At 34.0% G+C, this 17172-nt stretch overlaps 1 protein-coding gene across 2 annotated transcripts in view; it reads right to left on the reverse strand.

Moving 5' to 3' along the window:
• Positions 1-547: 547 nt before the first annotated feature.
• LOC116260955 (uncharacterized) overlaps positions 548-17172 on the reverse strand; it is a 28696-nt gene continuing 12071 nt past the window's right edge. Inside the window, exons 4-11 of one of the 2 annotated variants that reach the window (XM_031639501.2) lie at positions 16320-16376; positions 9523-9582; positions 7999-8055; positions 6176-6218; positions 4665-4742; positions 1598-1937; positions 1383-1524; positions 548-883 (exon numbers count right to left, since the gene is read on the reverse strand). In XM_031639501.2, coding sequence (XP_031495361.1) covers positions 794-883; positions 1383-1524; positions 1598-1937; positions 4665-4742; positions 6176-6218; positions 7999-8055; positions 9523-9582; positions 16320-16376 — 867 coding nt within the window. In that variant the 3' untranslated portion in view covers positions 548-793. Of the gene's footprint in view, positions 884-923; positions 1241-1382; positions 1525-1597; positions 1938-4664; positions 4743-6175; positions 6219-7998; positions 8056-9522; positions 9583-16319; positions 16377-17172 lie in introns of those variants that run through there. The other variant, XM_050079575.1, reaches the window with a different exon arrangement.

Below are 17172 nucleotides of genomic sequence, written 5' to 3' on the forward strand. Positions count from 1 at the left end.
TGTAGGACACCATATGGACGGGGAAGTGAATTCCTTCAGTCTGCTGGCCTCCCACACACAGCCCAATTCGATGCATCAGGCTGCGTATTTCTAAGTTTCTTTTTCCACATCCTTCACATGAAATATTTTTACTTTTTTGTATATCAAATACATGAATGGGATCTTTGTATGACTCATTATAAGCCCAGGCCATAAAGCATAATGTTTACGTCAATTGATTTGCGGTTCATACATACTGACCAAAATAATCCTTAAAATCTGAAGGGTCACACACACACACACCCACCCACACACGTTTAAAAATTTTGTTATGGTAGACCATATTTGACACCATGTCTAAAAATAGAATAATGATTTTTGGATGAAATATGAATCGTTTGATTTTTCAAGCTCTTTGATCTTCCTGACATTTTGAAATGATGTCCCTCAAACGCTCCTATTTGTTAAATAATTAGTTTTGTGTAAATCTCTCCTGTTAAATAATTTCGTCCATCAAATAATTTTATGGTAGAGAGAACAGGCACCAAAATATTAAATATATAAAATTTTGACATATTGAAAAGTTCGTGCAACAAATGAGAAAAATGAGAGAGAGGGAGAGAGAGAGAGAGAGAACTTTTACCCACGAATGAAACGACATTTTTTACAATGTGGTTTCGCCTGAACCAACGTACATGTCACTTCCATCATCAGCTGCAGAACATGGACACTGTTGCACAACACTATCTTCGTTCTAATGCCAACATCTAAAATACATAGGCCGAGATTTTCTCTACCGTTATGCCACTATAGACTATACGACTGTATAAACCTTCACAGTTTTGGAGGTGTCACATACGATAAGATTTTCCGCGTCGCTTGGAGTTGTGCAAAGCCAATTCACCTGCAGCGAGTATAATGCCAATAGTTAAGAGTGGTAAGAGAGTCTTGAATTTGATACAAGTCCACCGCAGAGAAGTTGCCGCTTGGACGAATGAAGATCTTTTAAGGTGGTTAATGGGCACCGTACTCAGGCTTCACTTGAACACGCATTATTATGAGATGGAGAGAATTTTACGTAGTTTACTGCCAATATTCCAAATATAATCTTTCTATAGACCTGGGAAAGGCAGTTATGGATCTAATGACATTGTTTCTTGAGGTTCATCTGAAAAAAAAAACTCTTTAAATAATGCAAATCATACCTGAAAAGCTTTCAAATGAAAAAACATGCCTGAATTGTGTTATTTCTTGCAAAAGCCTAATTTGCAAACAAAACGGGTTTGTCACATGGGGAAGCACAAGATCAGGAAATATGCAGAATGAAGATGCGATCAGGAAACAGAAATAAAAGAGGAAACAAAAAGGGACGGGAAAAAAAAAAGAACTTCAGTCTCACATACTTTCTTCTGAACGTTAATGCTCACACATTTGCATGGCTCGCCTTGATGAGCACCAAAATACCTCCAGTCCCACAGTTTAACCGAAGCATCATTGCCCCCAGAAATTACGAACTTCCCATTCTCTCCAAACAAAGAGAATGCCCTGTAAAATGAAGGAAAATATAAGCAGAAAATTCAGCTGCATGTGGCACCCAATGGGACAGTCAAATACTCACACACAAGAAGCAGCAGCAGTATGCCCTCCAAGAGAATGATCAAGTTGCAATCTTTTTAGTTGTACACTGCTTGACGTTTCAGAAGTATCTTGTGATACCTTCTTGTTGTGTTTCACAAGCATATGCTTCCTTGCTTGAGAGGAATTTCTTCCTTTGATGCCAGAAAGTGCAGATTCTATATTGATCACATCAATAACCCCATCTCCCCTTGCAGCAGCACATAAGTTTTGTGACATTGCTTCCATATCCTCCTGAGCTACAGATATTGCATGGACAAAAGGAGGATTTATGGACTGGCTTGCACTATGGGAAGTGTTAGCGTGGGTTGGGTCATCGTTACCTAAAATTGTAACAACTTGTAAGAACCAAGTAAAGAAAGAAAAATGGACCTATACAACATAGCTTATGTAGGTTACAAACAGGAATATGTTAATTGTGATATTCCTATGCAACCTTGCTGGGGAATACCCTGAAGATATTTTCAGAAAAATAATTGAGAAGTAGCTGACTAGCTGTACAGCAAGGAAAAACTACACGGCAAAAAACCTATGCAAAAGGAAAAATAAGCAAAACAACAAAAGGAGTAAAACCCATAGACCAAAGGAACGGCTTTGCAGAAAAACTCCCCCAAAGGAGGGAAGTTTCCAATCGAAGGAATATACACTAGATATAGGGTCACAATCAAGTATGGAATTGAAGAACCTCCTGGCAAGGCAGGGAGCACTTATACTTCCAAAATCTTCTTCGCCATGCCATGGAGGACATAATGAGTATGTTGCCAAGTTCAATCCTAGGCACAAAGACACATCCAAAAGGTTGAGATTGCCCTGAGGATATTTAAAGAAGAAACGAATGCCTGCCTTAGCTGCAAAGGTGAGCTGCTTGTTAGCAATGGGAAAAGCCACCTTGTTACATTTACTAATCCTATTCACCTTCAGCAATCGAACACAGGAAACAAGTTCAAAAAGAATTCACAGTGAAGCAAGTTTCTTGTATGAGAGTTCAACATGGTGTCTACTGTTTAGCCTGCCTAATCAGCTGAAAGCTAAAATAAGCAAATTCTGTTCAGCAGTTTCTCTGGTGACACCATTAATATGAGTTCACAATTATCAATTTTCTTTTCGTTATATCCAGCTATTTCAGTCAGAACCACAGCAAACCTGCTTAAAGTTAGTTAGGAGTCAAAAGAGCTGATGCAGCATATATTTAAGATTTGAAAAGTAAAGAGAAAAGATATCTGCCAATACACAAACTTGGTTAAATGTAGCCTTAGTTAAGAGGGACATGGCATTGGCATTTTGAATGATAAGATTGGTAATTTGGTACTACATCAAGGTCATCGAACTAGTTCTTGGAATCCTTAAAAAAAAATCACGAGGATTGCAGAAATAGCTGCATGCACCCAACTTTAATTGAGACTGCACTTTATACAAATGTTGACTTTTGACTTGCAACATTATCATGGCAAGTGTATATTAAATAGGACAAAATATTCAATTTTACAATAATATTCTTTTAAGTAGCTCACATCTGGATACTATTGAGGGGTCACATAGGTGCAGCTGCAAGTGCAGCATTTTTCATGAAAACATGGGCACATATATGAAGAGAATTAAAAATATACAGAATTAAAAGCCCGTGACTGTCAATGTCTCAATGGAAAAAAAAGAAAAATCTGAATGTTTCCATCACAGCTGCAGGGACTGTTTTGAGTCCTGTGCAATTTAGCCCCTAAGATTTTCTCCCAAAAGGCTAAGTCTCAAGCATATTCTCATGACTGCTGATAACCCGCAGGGAAAGAAAAACTCGTTAATCTTTCAGGTCTCTTACCAAAGTCCAACAATGCACCACGCCATTATGGATTCCTTCTGTGATATTTCATTTGTTCGGGCTAACCTTGCTTCTAATAGTATTGCAAAACTTACGCAAGTACTATAAAAGTTCCATCTCTGAGGTAAGGCAAATTTTTGGTATTAGTGAGTTAAGAACCAACAGGTATTCCTGTTTTTCTGCTCCATTCTAGTACTGCAAACCATCCAATACCTACTATGTGTGCTCCTGAATAAATAATTTATCAAAATTCTTATGTTGGCCCATATCATGTGCTTGAAGCAACCAGTGAGCCTGCGAGTGTAGATATGGGAGCGAATAAATTTCAAACAACTTTGCTGTGGAGACACTACTACATATATGTAACATATATGTGTCTGTGTGCATTACTGTAAAAAATAGTCAATACATTGATAAAAATCGTACCACGAAAGCACCATTTAAAAATTGAAGCACTAATCAAACTTCTAGCAATTTTGGAAAAAAAAAAACAAAATTAAACTTGATCAAAGCTGACCAAATCTAGACTTGGGAAAAAATGGCATGGGATGCATTGACTTCACCTAACACGCCTTTAACTGTGTTCTGTGTGTATCCCATGTCCTTGAATGTTGAGATGGGTTCAGCAGCAATTTAGCTACGTCCATGTGATACAATCAATAACTGTCTAGACTAAAAGTTTCATGCCTGGAATCATTGGAAGGGAAACAAAAACTTGACGCATGTCTGTCAGAAATTTCAGCTGGTACACAAAATGCGATCAAAACTGCGTGGAGACAGGATAGTCAACAGATGAGAACCTTGCACCTAAATCCATCCACCATGAAATTAGAAGCTCAGCAGATGATTCATTTCACATTTTGCCACCAATGGTACAGCTTCCAGTACAAAATAATTAATTATAATATTATATCATTAATATTTGCTATCCATTTGATCCTGTAAGCAATTGTACAGGATCTTGATAGTTTTCATAATATACCCCTTGAGGATAATTTTAGTTCCTTAATCTAATGATTAGATAATCAACTGGAGAAGGGCAGTTTTGACAGGATCCACTATGACAGGTAAATCGTTCTTTGATTGAAGTCTTTCAGGATATGATTTCTTCCTAAAATTTATTTCCACATACTGACATACAATTTTCTAAAGGGAACCTAAGAAACAGCTCAAAACTTCAGGAAGTAACAAAAAATGTCCATGTCAAATAAACAAACTGTAATAGGATGAGAATTACCAAAATCTATTCTTTTGTAGCATTTCCCTCTTGAAAATTCCCATATTGCAAGCCTTGCATCTAATCCACCAGTGATGACTGTTGAAGACACCGCCAATATAAACGAATTAAAGATTAGCACAATCAAAGAATGCAATTTAATATGACACGAATATAATTTTGTTTGGTGTATAAACAAATATTCTCAGCAGGAATTATACAGCAAGAGCACAAACAGGAAAAGCCTGTCATACAATTGGCTTGTCAAGAAAATAACATGCAAATCAATGAGGATGCAACTTTATTTTCCATGTACACTGAAAAAAATACTAAAAGAGACTTTACTTATCAGTTCAATTATGAATTTATGGCGGATCCAACATTCTAAGCTTGGGAAAAGCGAACCTCACCTTAAAATTTTAGCTACATCACACAACTGAAACAGAAAGTATATTGTGCATTTGGAAGAGTAAGGGCTGCCAAATTATAGATTTGGTAGCTAGCACCTCTGGGGCTATGTCACACAGGTGCGGGTGCGATACAGGGATACGGGTGCGGATACGGCAAGTATCACAATTTCCGGATACGCGGATACGGCAAATATAATATTCTCAAAAAATTATAAATTAAAAAAAAAACAAACAAAACATTGTTTATCACCGTGTGACTTAGCTCAAAGCTTATGGTTTAAGGACTCGTTTTTTCCCTAGAAGAAAAATTTGATACAATCTGAACGATTCTCTTTTGTCTCGCCTTAAACCGATGAACCAACAAAGAAGAGGCTGGACTCGTTTTCTCTTTTGTCTCTTTTGTCTTTGTTTATGTGTTCATTTATTTAGTAGATCTTGTCTCCATGATGATTGCGTTAACATCATTCAGAAAAAAAAAAATGTCTTCATACATATATCAAAGTTGTATATTGAGAGGGAGGGAAAGATGGCCAACTTTAGTCCTGTATCGAAAATATCTAAAACAATAAAATAGGATATAATCTTGCCGCCCGCTTCACGTAACAGAGAACACCTCCCGCTTCGGCAGTGGGACACCTCGACGGGTGAAAGGGATAAGAGCTCAATCGGTTTTAAAATCGGGTTTTTTGGGTTCGGATCGCGTTTGACCCAAACCCGATCCAAAACGTATCTACACCGTATCCGTGTCCGAATTCCCGTATCGGCGTACCGATACGGATACGTGGGCTAAACCCATGTATCCATGTGACTTAGCTCTGGGGAGAAGGTGATAGTGGTCTATGTTACATAGGTGTCACATTTGCCGCTGCATAACTCCATATCCATTCCACCACATCCCAAGCAGAAATTAAAGAAGAGGACAGATGACCATTAAGTCGGTGTGTCAACGAAGCATATCCTATTGCCGTAATTTTTCATTGCCAAAAGTTTCAGGCTTTCAGCAATGTGACATGGATAAGGGAGACAACATGATCACTAGTCAACCAGCTTTACAGTTAAATATAAGGACTTCTGAGACACAACCTGAACTTCAAAGCAACTTTTCAATGACATAAGGAGTACCTTCCCATGGTCTCCATGGAAGAAATTGAACGCTGCTACATATCTAAGAAACCAAATTAAGGTTATAATGGAGATCCTAAATAGAACAAAGAAAACCAACATTATAAAATGTCCATCGTAATCCGTATCGGACAGGCCAATGATACACTATATATATATATATATATATATATATATATATATATATATATATATATATATCTCGAAACATATCGTAAATTTATTTTTTTAAAGTTAAAAAATCAAAATAAATAATTGAAAATAGACAAAAATTCAATGCTCCATAAAAAACATGTTACACTTACATATAGTCTTACAGGAATATACATTCGCCAATTTAACATAACATAATCATTATGTCATAGGTAATCATATATTAAGAAATAATAGTCATATAGTTACATATTACAAGATGAAAATGTTTAATACAAATAACAAATGAAAATAATCAAGTATCATCTATCCATCATTCATCACCTAATTAAAATACCTAACAAATGATTTTCAATCAATTGTTTTCCTCACCCTTGTGCATCATTTTCATGTGTGATCGTACAGAGATATATATCCACAAAACAATGGAAATCTATGGCAATTCACAGAACAATAGATTAAAAACAATAGAAATCTATAGTGAGAGATTTTTATACATTTTGTGAAAGAAATCAGAAACCCCTTTTTATTCATCTGCAAATTGATCTCTCACATGCAAATCTTCCTTCAAATTGATGTTTTTTCTAATAAATTGATAAGAGATCCACTTTACTCAACTCCTAAGAGTGTTTCGAAATGAGGAGAGGGGGCTTCTTTAAAATACAGTTAAAGAAAGGGGTCTCGAGTACCCTGTACTGAGGGTGTATTGTATCGATTTTTCCCATAGTTACAATACATCCGCAATGTAAGATATATATGACACTGCAGAAAACATTTCAATGATAAGACTTTCCATCAGTAAAATGAGTTTCCACGTAACACAATTTGGATTTTCTGCAGGAGCAGCCATATTACATGATTTTTCTAAAACATGCAGTAATTGGAGGCATAGTTAGAAAAAACATGTTTTTTCTTTAAAACATGTGTTAGAAATACGAAAAATAAGTCAGCCAAAAAAACAACAAAAAAATCCTTTTATATTTAAAAAAATGCCAAAATGAAAAAACGTAAAAAAAGAGCATCTTTTTCACATTTTCTCACTTTCACATTTTAGGTTTTTTTTCACATTTTTATTGTTAAACTGCTTGTTTCCATTTTATAATTTTTATTTGTTGCTTATCTACTTATTTTTTGATGTTGTGTTATAGTTCTCATTTATTTTATTTTTTCCTAATTTTTAAGAAATTTTTAATTCTTTTTTAAAAATATAGTTCTTTCCCCTTTTTTTCGAGGTCGTCATAGTTACCTGAGAGAAACCTTGCCATTTAAAATGTGAAAACAATATTTGTGACTATGATTGGAGGGCATATTGGCTGGCTATGTTAGGCAACCAAGCTGAACATTCTTGCATTGTCTTCGCAAAAGTTTCTGCATTATGCTGTTGTTAATGCAAGACTTGACAATTTTGTGAAAAGAATTCTTGAACTTAAATGTGAGAAGCTGTAAAGATTTATTTTCATTCAGATAAGGATTAAGCAATGTGAGAAATAGGTTTATGAGGAAAACATCTATATATATGAATGGCTATGTTAGGTAACCAAGCTGAATATTCTCGCGCGATAACATGCACAATATATATATCTATATATATGAATGTATGTATATATACGCACCACTTCACAAACTACGGGTGCACAATATACAATACTAACAAGAAAGAAAAAGGATACATTTTCATGAGCAGCTCTTAGCGTTCTATAAAGGCAGTTATGACGGACATCAATAACCTGGGAAAAAAATTAAAGCAATTTTTCAGTAATTCAACTAGTAAGATAGAACAAGAGCTCTGAAAGTTAACAGATTGAGGCCAGAAAGATTAGCCATGCTCTGAAAGAAACTGGAGATGTCCAGAGAAGTTCATACAAGAAGCAAATTATCAGCTATGCTTCCAGCAACATTAAACTTTATTTCTGAAAGCATCACACGGAGATATCACACAATATAAATTGAGAAAGCACATTTTTTAAATTAGTATATTTTCGATTTACAAAGCACATCCTGGAATTTGTCTCTGCCTTGTCAAATGAAGGATAAGACAAATGGAACAACAACAAACATGATTATTAAGAACCACAATGTTTCTTATCCTTTCATTTATCAGGATTCATGTGTTAAGGTGACGACCAAGCTTGGCTTTAGTGGCAGACGTGCCATGTGAACTATACCCAATGTCATGCTCCATTTTTCAATGAAAGCAATTTCAGTGAAAGCAATTTCAGTGAATTGATGCTTCTGTCCTATTCAAATAGCCCAAATAGATGCCAGCAAATGAGTTTAAGGTAATGCCACATAGCATAATAATGTTTTCAATATATTATCACATTGATATTTGTATTATAATATGTATAATAATGTATTCATATATAAAAAGTGAAAGTTCCAGTGCATATTTAGTGTACTTATGTTTCCAGTATACGCATATGCATCTTTTGTGTGTAATATAGTGGAAAATATGATAGAATAAATACACAATACAGTATAATGTCATTTACTTTACACAGTTGTGAAATATATACACAGGGTTCGGTTCAGGACTGAATCCGTGTGCATTAGGTTCAAACCAAGCAGGTTTAGACTAGTGAAGACTGGGTTACAGGGGTCAACTGGGTTCAATAGGCTTAGATTTGGAGGAAAGCTAGAGTATCAGGTTCAGACTAGGTCTAAGGGGCGTATCCTAGGTCTGGATCAGGTCTTGGTCGAGCCAGGCTGGTATGGTTTTGGGGCCCACTAAATTTGATAAAAACCCTAAGACTTCTGGCAGATTTAGGTTTAGATATATCAGGATGGAATTCTGCCCCCATGGAAACTGCACACAGAGTGGCCATTTTTGCCCATAAAAATTTGTCAAATTTTGGGACAACTTAGGCTACCAGATCAATATGTGAAGCCAATAGCCCTTCAGCTTGAGCCTGATTCAGACTGCATCTGAAAACTCAACCTAGTTTGGTCTAGAAATTAATTTTTCGAAAAGAAAGTTCATTAAAGAAAATGAAAAAAATATCTTGACTGAGCATTCAGCCATCAAGGTCATAGTTATGCATGTTAAATGAGAAAAGAAAATTAAGATATTAAGTATACAATAACTTTAGGCAGCCAAGCAACTGAATTCATTAGCATCATTTACGATATCTAGATTTCTAAGGAAATCAACTAAAAATTTCTAAATTATAGCAGAAAAAGTGTCTTAGGAATACCTTTACATCTCCACTGTCATCAGCAGCAGCAAGGAAAGATGATTTGGGACTGAAAGATATCTATTGAACACAGAGAAAAAGAAAACAAGGAAAAAGAAAAACAAGTTACAGACAATATGTAGCTTATGATTTATGAAACATCATAAAAAATGCTGATAATAAAAGTTTGTACAACTGAATAAGTTGACAACATGTAGCTTATGAAACACCACCGGAAGTGCTGAATATAAACGTGTACAACAGAATAATCAGCTAATGAACACAAAATAACCAGTAATCCCTGGTCAGGGTAGCTTAAAGCAAAATTGAGTAAAGGAGATTAGTCATATCTAATAATGTCTTAATACCGGAAAATAATTAACACAATTTATTAATAAAAAACTGAAAAGAATTTACTGTTCTCTATGTTGCATGGACACATATACAGGTGTCGCCGTGTCGGTGTCGGACACTGGTATGGGTGTTGAATACGGCAAACTTCAAAAAATTAAGCACTTGGACATGACCATATATATATATGTTGAATACAGCAAACTTCAAAAAATTAAACACTTGGACATGACCATGTATATATATATATATATATAGAGAGAGAGAGAGAGAGGAAAATTGAATGGTGATTTTGGCTTTTCAAAATCACCCAGCCATCTAAGTGGGGCCGTCCGATCCAATATGATAGACAGTTAAGGGAAAAACAAGGAGAAAAAGTGATGAACATTTGCATCATCTAACAAATTGTAGAAAAAAATTCATCTAAAATCTGTTATATAATCAATTATTGTTTAAACTTTATTAGTCTGTGTTTGTATATATGTTTTATATCAAGGTTAGTTTCACGAATATGAAATGTAGTTAAATAAAATAGTCTTTTTAAAAAGTTAAAAGGACAGACCCATGTCATCCTTCAAATGCTTTTTCTCTATCTTTTGAAAGAAAAAGAAATCTTCCTTTTGGAAAGGAAAAAGAAAAGGATGATGTCCTTGTAAGTGGGGGGGGGGGGGGGGGGGGGGAAGACAAAGAGAGAGAGAGAGAGAGAGATGTCAGTCAGAGTCAAAGAGGGAGGTAAGTGAAAAGGAAAAGGAATAAAGAGAGGAAGAAAGGAAAGAGAAGGGAAAAAATAAGAGGGAAAAGGGGCAACACGTGTCTACTTTTTGGACACTTCATGTTCAGAAAATGGCATGTCCCACACGTGTCAAGGCATGTTGGTGTTGGATACGGCCGGATATCGACACTTCATTTTTTTGAATTGTCCATGCAACATAGGTTGTTCTTTATTAAGAACCAAAATGGCAATAACAATACAATGAAGAGAAAAAGAAACAATAAAACAGAAAAGCAAAATTACAAAAACCAACTAGCTCCATGTACTATATATATATATATATATATATATATATATATATATATATATATATATATATATATATATATATATATATATGACAATTCAATCTTGTCGGATGCCGGATGTTACTTGTTGGTAAAAAACAGTCATTACATTGGTATTAGAGATAGTTTATGGTGGGGCAATGGTTTATGCTGGCTTTAGTGACGTTTTGTAGTCCTGCAACAAATTTTCCTTTCAGCAACAAATTTTTAAATTTTGATCATCCAAGATCCAACAACATGGACTATATATATATATATATATATATATATATATATATATATATATATATATATATATATATATATATATAAAACTATATACATATATATATATATATATATAACTATAAAAGAGTGGGTGAATGGTGACTCTGGCTACCCAAGTTACTCAGCTCATTCACGAAGGCTGTCCAATCCATCGTGATAGATGGTTGAGAAAAAAACAAGGAGAAAAAGATGTACATCTAATACTAATACACACATTTTTCTCTTTGTTTTCTGTCCACTATCCATCATGATGAATCAGATAGCTTTCATCAGTGACTTGGGTAACTCTTGATAACCAAGTTCACCATTCAATATATATATATATATATATATATATATATATTGGAGATAAGAACATGAATTTTAATCTCAAACTTGGCACGTTATGCCTATGGACCATTGATTTTTCTAGATATTAAGATTGTCTAGATACTAAGACACCCATATTTACATTAGACTTACAAGACTGTATGTAAATCATATCTACAAGTCAAAAAAATATAGTGTATAAACACTACAGAGTATAAACTATAGTGTATAAAACTATATGTAAATCATATAAGTCAAAAAAATATAGTATAGTGTGTAGTGTATAATAATATAATATATAACACTATAACGATTAACAGTATAACATTACAGAGTATAAACTATAGTGTATAAACACTATAACACTGTAGTGTATAATAATATAATATATAACACTATAATTTATAACACTATAACACCGTTGTGTATTACATAGTGTATAACTCTATAACACAATAATACTTTAGTATATAACGCTATAACATTATAGCGTACGACGCTATAATGCAATAGTGTATGACGATGTTGTATATAACACTGTAGTGTATAACACAATTACACTTTAGTGTATGACACTAAAACACTATAGTGTAAGGTATGGTACTATAACAGTAAAGTGTATAACAGTATAGTATATAACACTATAACACTGTAGTGTATAACGCTATAGTGTATAACGCTATAGTGTATAACACTATAACACTGTAGTGTATAACGCTATAGTGTATAATACTATGACACTATAGAGTATAACTCTATAATACTATAGTGTATAAAACTCTAAGACTATAGTGTATAAAACTATTGTCTATAATATTATAACATTATAGTGTATTATAGTATAGTGTAAAAGTCCATAAACACTGTAACACTACAGTGTAAAAAAAAATAACCCTATAACGCTATAGTGTATCAATTATATTGTATAACACTACAACACTTTAGTGTATAATACTATAGTGTAGAACACCATAACAGTATTGCGTTAAATCACTATAGTGTATAACACTATAACACTATAGTGTGTGACACAAAAAAACTGTAAAATATAGTGTATAACACTCTAGTTTATGACAACATAGTATTACACTATAGTGTACGACAATATAACACTATAACACCATAGTGTGTACCACAATAACACTATAACACTGTAGTGTATAACAATATAACGCTATAGTGTATCACATTATGGTGTATAACGATTATACACTATACTTTACAGTGTTATATTGTTGTACACTACAGAATAATACATTATAGTGTTATGGTGTCATAAACTAGAGTGTTATACACTATACAGTTTTTTTGTGTCACACACTACAATGTTACAACGTTATACACTATAGTTATATAATGCAATAGTGTTATGGTGTTCTACACTATAATATTATACACTAAAGTGTTATAGTGTTATACAATATAATTGATAAACTATAGCGTTATAGTATTATATAATACAACATTATATGGTTATTGTGTTTTACACTATAGTGTTACAGTGTTATGGAGTTTTACACTATACTGTAATACACTATAGTGTTATAATGTTATAGACAATAGTTTTATACACTAGTCTTAGAATTTTATACACTATAGTGTTATAGTAGTGTTATAGAGGTATACTCTATAGCGTTATTGTGTTATAGTGTTATATACACTATAGCATTATACACTACAGTGTTATATACTATACTGTTATACACTTTACTGTTATAGTACCATACACTATAGTGTTTTAGTGTATTTAGTGTCATACACTAAAATGTAATTGTGTTATACACTATAGTGTTAAAGTGTTATACAATATAGTGTTATATACAACATCGTCATATACTATTGCGTTATAGCGTCGTACACTATAATGTTATAGCATTATATACTAAAGTGTTATTGTGTTATAGAGTTATACACTATAGTGTAATACACAACGGTGTTATAGCGTTATACACTAAAGTGTCATAGTGTTATACATATAGTGTTATATATTATATTATTATACACTACAGTGTAATAGTGTTTATACACTATAGTTTATACTCTGTAGTGTTATACTGTTAATCGTTATAGTATACTAAAAACTGTACGTAAATTATATCTATAAGTCAAAATAATATAGCATGAATAAACAAGTAAACTTTACGTATGTGGGCATAGTTGGTACACAGAGAACTACATATACATATATAGAAACATTGAAATCATCCCGCTACATTTGTGGGTGGATGGTTATTTTTTTTTTATTTGATGTCGCTAAAACCAGTGTTTAAACATGAGCCGAGTCAACTCATTGACTCGGCTCGGCTCACCCCCTTCCCAGGTAAACCCAATAAGGGGACTTGGTTTAAACAAAAACTCAGTAGGCCTTAGAATCGGTTGATTCGGTCGAGTCAAGGAAGACTTGCCCGAATTCTGTTGAGTTTTTGTATGCAATGTAATATGGAAAAACTAAAATGTGCAGGGGGTTTTGAGTAATAAAAGCATGTTATAAAAAAGATGAAAACCCAAACCCTCGTTTGACTTTTCTTCTTCTTGACGGCAAAAGATGAGGGAGAAAGACATTAAACCCTTATCTACTGTCATGAGGGAGAAAGACATTAATCCCTTATCTACTATTTCCGACCATATTTTCAGTGAGAATGGAGATTCCGACGACTGACCCACGTCAACATAAAAATTGGCTTCTCAAGTATGCTATTCTTGTGTTTTTCGTTTTATTTTCCAACCTTATGTTTCCCAATGATTTGGATTGATTAACTTAACCCTTTTAGTTTTCTAGTGACTTCCATTTTTTCCGATGTGTTCTCTCTCACTTTCCAGTATCTCTCTGTCCTCCCCATTCTTCTCTTCTTCTGTTGGTTCATAATCTTATGGAAGTATTTCCAAACCTGTCATGCTCTCTCTTTGTTTTTCTCTCTGCTCTCTCTCTTGTAACCTCGCTCTGCTCCTGCCCCTTTCTCTCTATCTCTTTCTCTATCTCTCTTTCCCTCCTTCTTGGCCGCTTGGACTCTATCTTTGTTCATAGTTCTCATTCTTTTCAAGTTTCAACTGGATGCATATTTTGTTTCTCTTTTATTTCATCTAATTCTCATCAATTTTTAGTTGAGGCGGTTCTACCATCTACCTGCTGTCTATCCATTTTTTAATTTTTATCGTTAGTTTCAACTGAATGCATATTTTGTTTCTATAACTTCATTTGATGTTAATTTGACTTATTTTTTAATCATATAAGAAAAAATTAAGTCATTTTACAATTTTTTTACATTTAAAAACAAGTTATACATTGTTATTTCTTAAACAAAAAAGTCAACATAACCTGGTCCGAGTCACCGAATTGACCCACCGAGTCATGAGTCCAGACCAGACAAGTGGAGTCCCTAGTCACTGGGTTTTAAAACCTTAGCTAAAGCCTAAAACCCATCGCAAAAAGGGGTATTCCCTTAAGAATCATGGCCATACAACTGACCATCACAAATGCACCTTTTGTGAGGGTTTTTGGCGACATGAAATAAAAAAATAACCATCTCGCCATAAAGGTAGCTAGCAAATTTCAATTTGTATATATATATATATATATATATATATATATATATATATTGATTGAGAATACGAAAACAAAAAAAAAGTAAAAACTGCATTTGTTTTTAAATATGGAGAAAAAGAATTTATCATGTTTTGAGACATCACATTTTTTGGAGAAGCCTGCAACATTTCATTAGATTTCATTAGATTCTTTTACCTGATCTTGCCAATCTTAGTTCAAAACAATAAAAAAAAAGGAAGAGCCCAAAACTATTACCCAATCTTAAAATAAATAAATTAAAACTTTACCTGAATATTCTGAGCGGAGAGTTCAGAAGATTCTTTCAATTAGAACTTTAGGATTTTTTTCATTTCTAAAAAACTGCTGAGATTTTTGTGAAAATTTTCTCTAGAAGAACTTTAAGAAAAATAACGGAGAAAAATTGAAACCCTTGCTGTTAAAAGCCCTGATAACAATATTTATGATATATATATATCGAGAGAGAGAAAGAGAGAGTACAGAGCATATCATTTTACAGAAGCAAATGCAATGAAACTGTTACAGGAAAAGAAGACAGAAAAAATCCACTTATGTTCCATAATGCAGAAAAACTGAAGCCTCACTTTCTAAATATATTTCAAAGGGAAGGAAGAAAGTAAAAAAATATGGCCAATGCCTAACATAGTCAACCATGCCTATTGACCAGTCTATTATCTGGATCTAGCAATTTTAACGCATCAGGACTAGTTGACAGACTGCCAACTTGGTTGTAGTCCATGAATAAAGCTTTTGAATCAAGTTATCAACTTTATCCAAGTAAACAAGGCAACATGGAGTCAAGCCAACTGGTGTACAACATGGGGAGAGAGAGTAGTTCCGCTAATTTTAATAACACCTTTAGTGCAAATAGATGGTTACAAATTACAATTGTTAATATGTTATCAGCTTAATAAGTAACCATATTCCACACACCAATTTAGGTGCTTGAAGATAAACATGCAGCAGAAAGTTTAAGCTCTAAGGATCATAAAGGGAGAGAAAATTCTAAAGAATATTACAAAAAAACGTGAGGAGATTTAAATGCACAAAATTTATTTGATCAACAACAGCAATATGGCAGACTGACTGCCTGGGTGCCTTGACGTTATCAGGTTAGTAAGTAACCATATTCTACACCAATTTAGCTGCTTGAAGATCAACATGCAGCAGAAAGTTTAAGCTCTAAGCATCATATGCAAAAAAATGTGAGGAGATTTAAATGCACAAAAGTTATTTTATCAACAACAGCAATATGGCAGACTAAACAAACCTGATTTATCTCTTCTTTGTTGTAGTTATAGCTTTCCAAAATTTTATCCGAGGATGCCTGGAAAAAAATAAACAGATGAAAACTGTGTAAACAAAGGACAATTGCACAAATTAGTCATCCCACAAACTGTGAAGGAAGCAACAAACAATAAGCTCATCACAAGTCAAACCAAATAAGGATATAATTCATAAATAAGGTCAATAGTTAAATGCTGATCAGTCCATCAGATGGAGGAGTCAAAAATGAACAAACTAGTTTTTGGGCTAAAGTCAGTCTAGACCTAAAAACCCAATCCCTCAGTTTTAGTGCCACTCTGTAACTTTTTGTTCTTTGCTTCTTCAATCATCTCCTGAAGGAAAAGACAGAAAGACCAAGCCCCCCACACTCCCTCATACAATTTGGAGTGTGCAGACCTTTTAGGTGTCTGCAACCAGCAAGTAGTAGCAGTTGTGGCCAGACGCAGGACCAGAAATTATACTTTGTATAGGCTGGCATTTGATAGCAAGGAGACAGGTACGGGTACGGGCTGTTTCCAAAATACTTGGGTATCGCGGTACGATTGTGTGTGTGTAACATAAAATAAGAATTTAAACAAAGAAAATAACACATTCATGATTCAAAATTTATAGATTCTCAAGAAGAAACTATTGAACAAAATATGAAAATGCAGCTCTGTATGTGTTTCTTGAGGGGAAATGGTGTAAAGAAAAAATTGAAATCCTAAATTTTGGATAAGAAAGGACTCGGTCAACTTTGACCAAGTCTCATATCCGGTACTCTTTGACCAGTACCCAAGAAGTACCCAGGACAGTACTAGTACTAGTACCGGTGTCGTACCCAACCGGTACGGGTG

This window comes from Nymphaea colorata, chromosome 9, assembly GCF_008831285.2.
Source record: "Nymphaea colorata isolate Beijing-Zhang1983 chromosome 9, ASM883128v2, whole genome shotgun sequence".
NCBI lineage: Eukaryota > Viridiplantae > Streptophyta > Magnoliopsida > Nymphaeales > Nymphaeaceae > Nymphaea > Nymphaea colorata.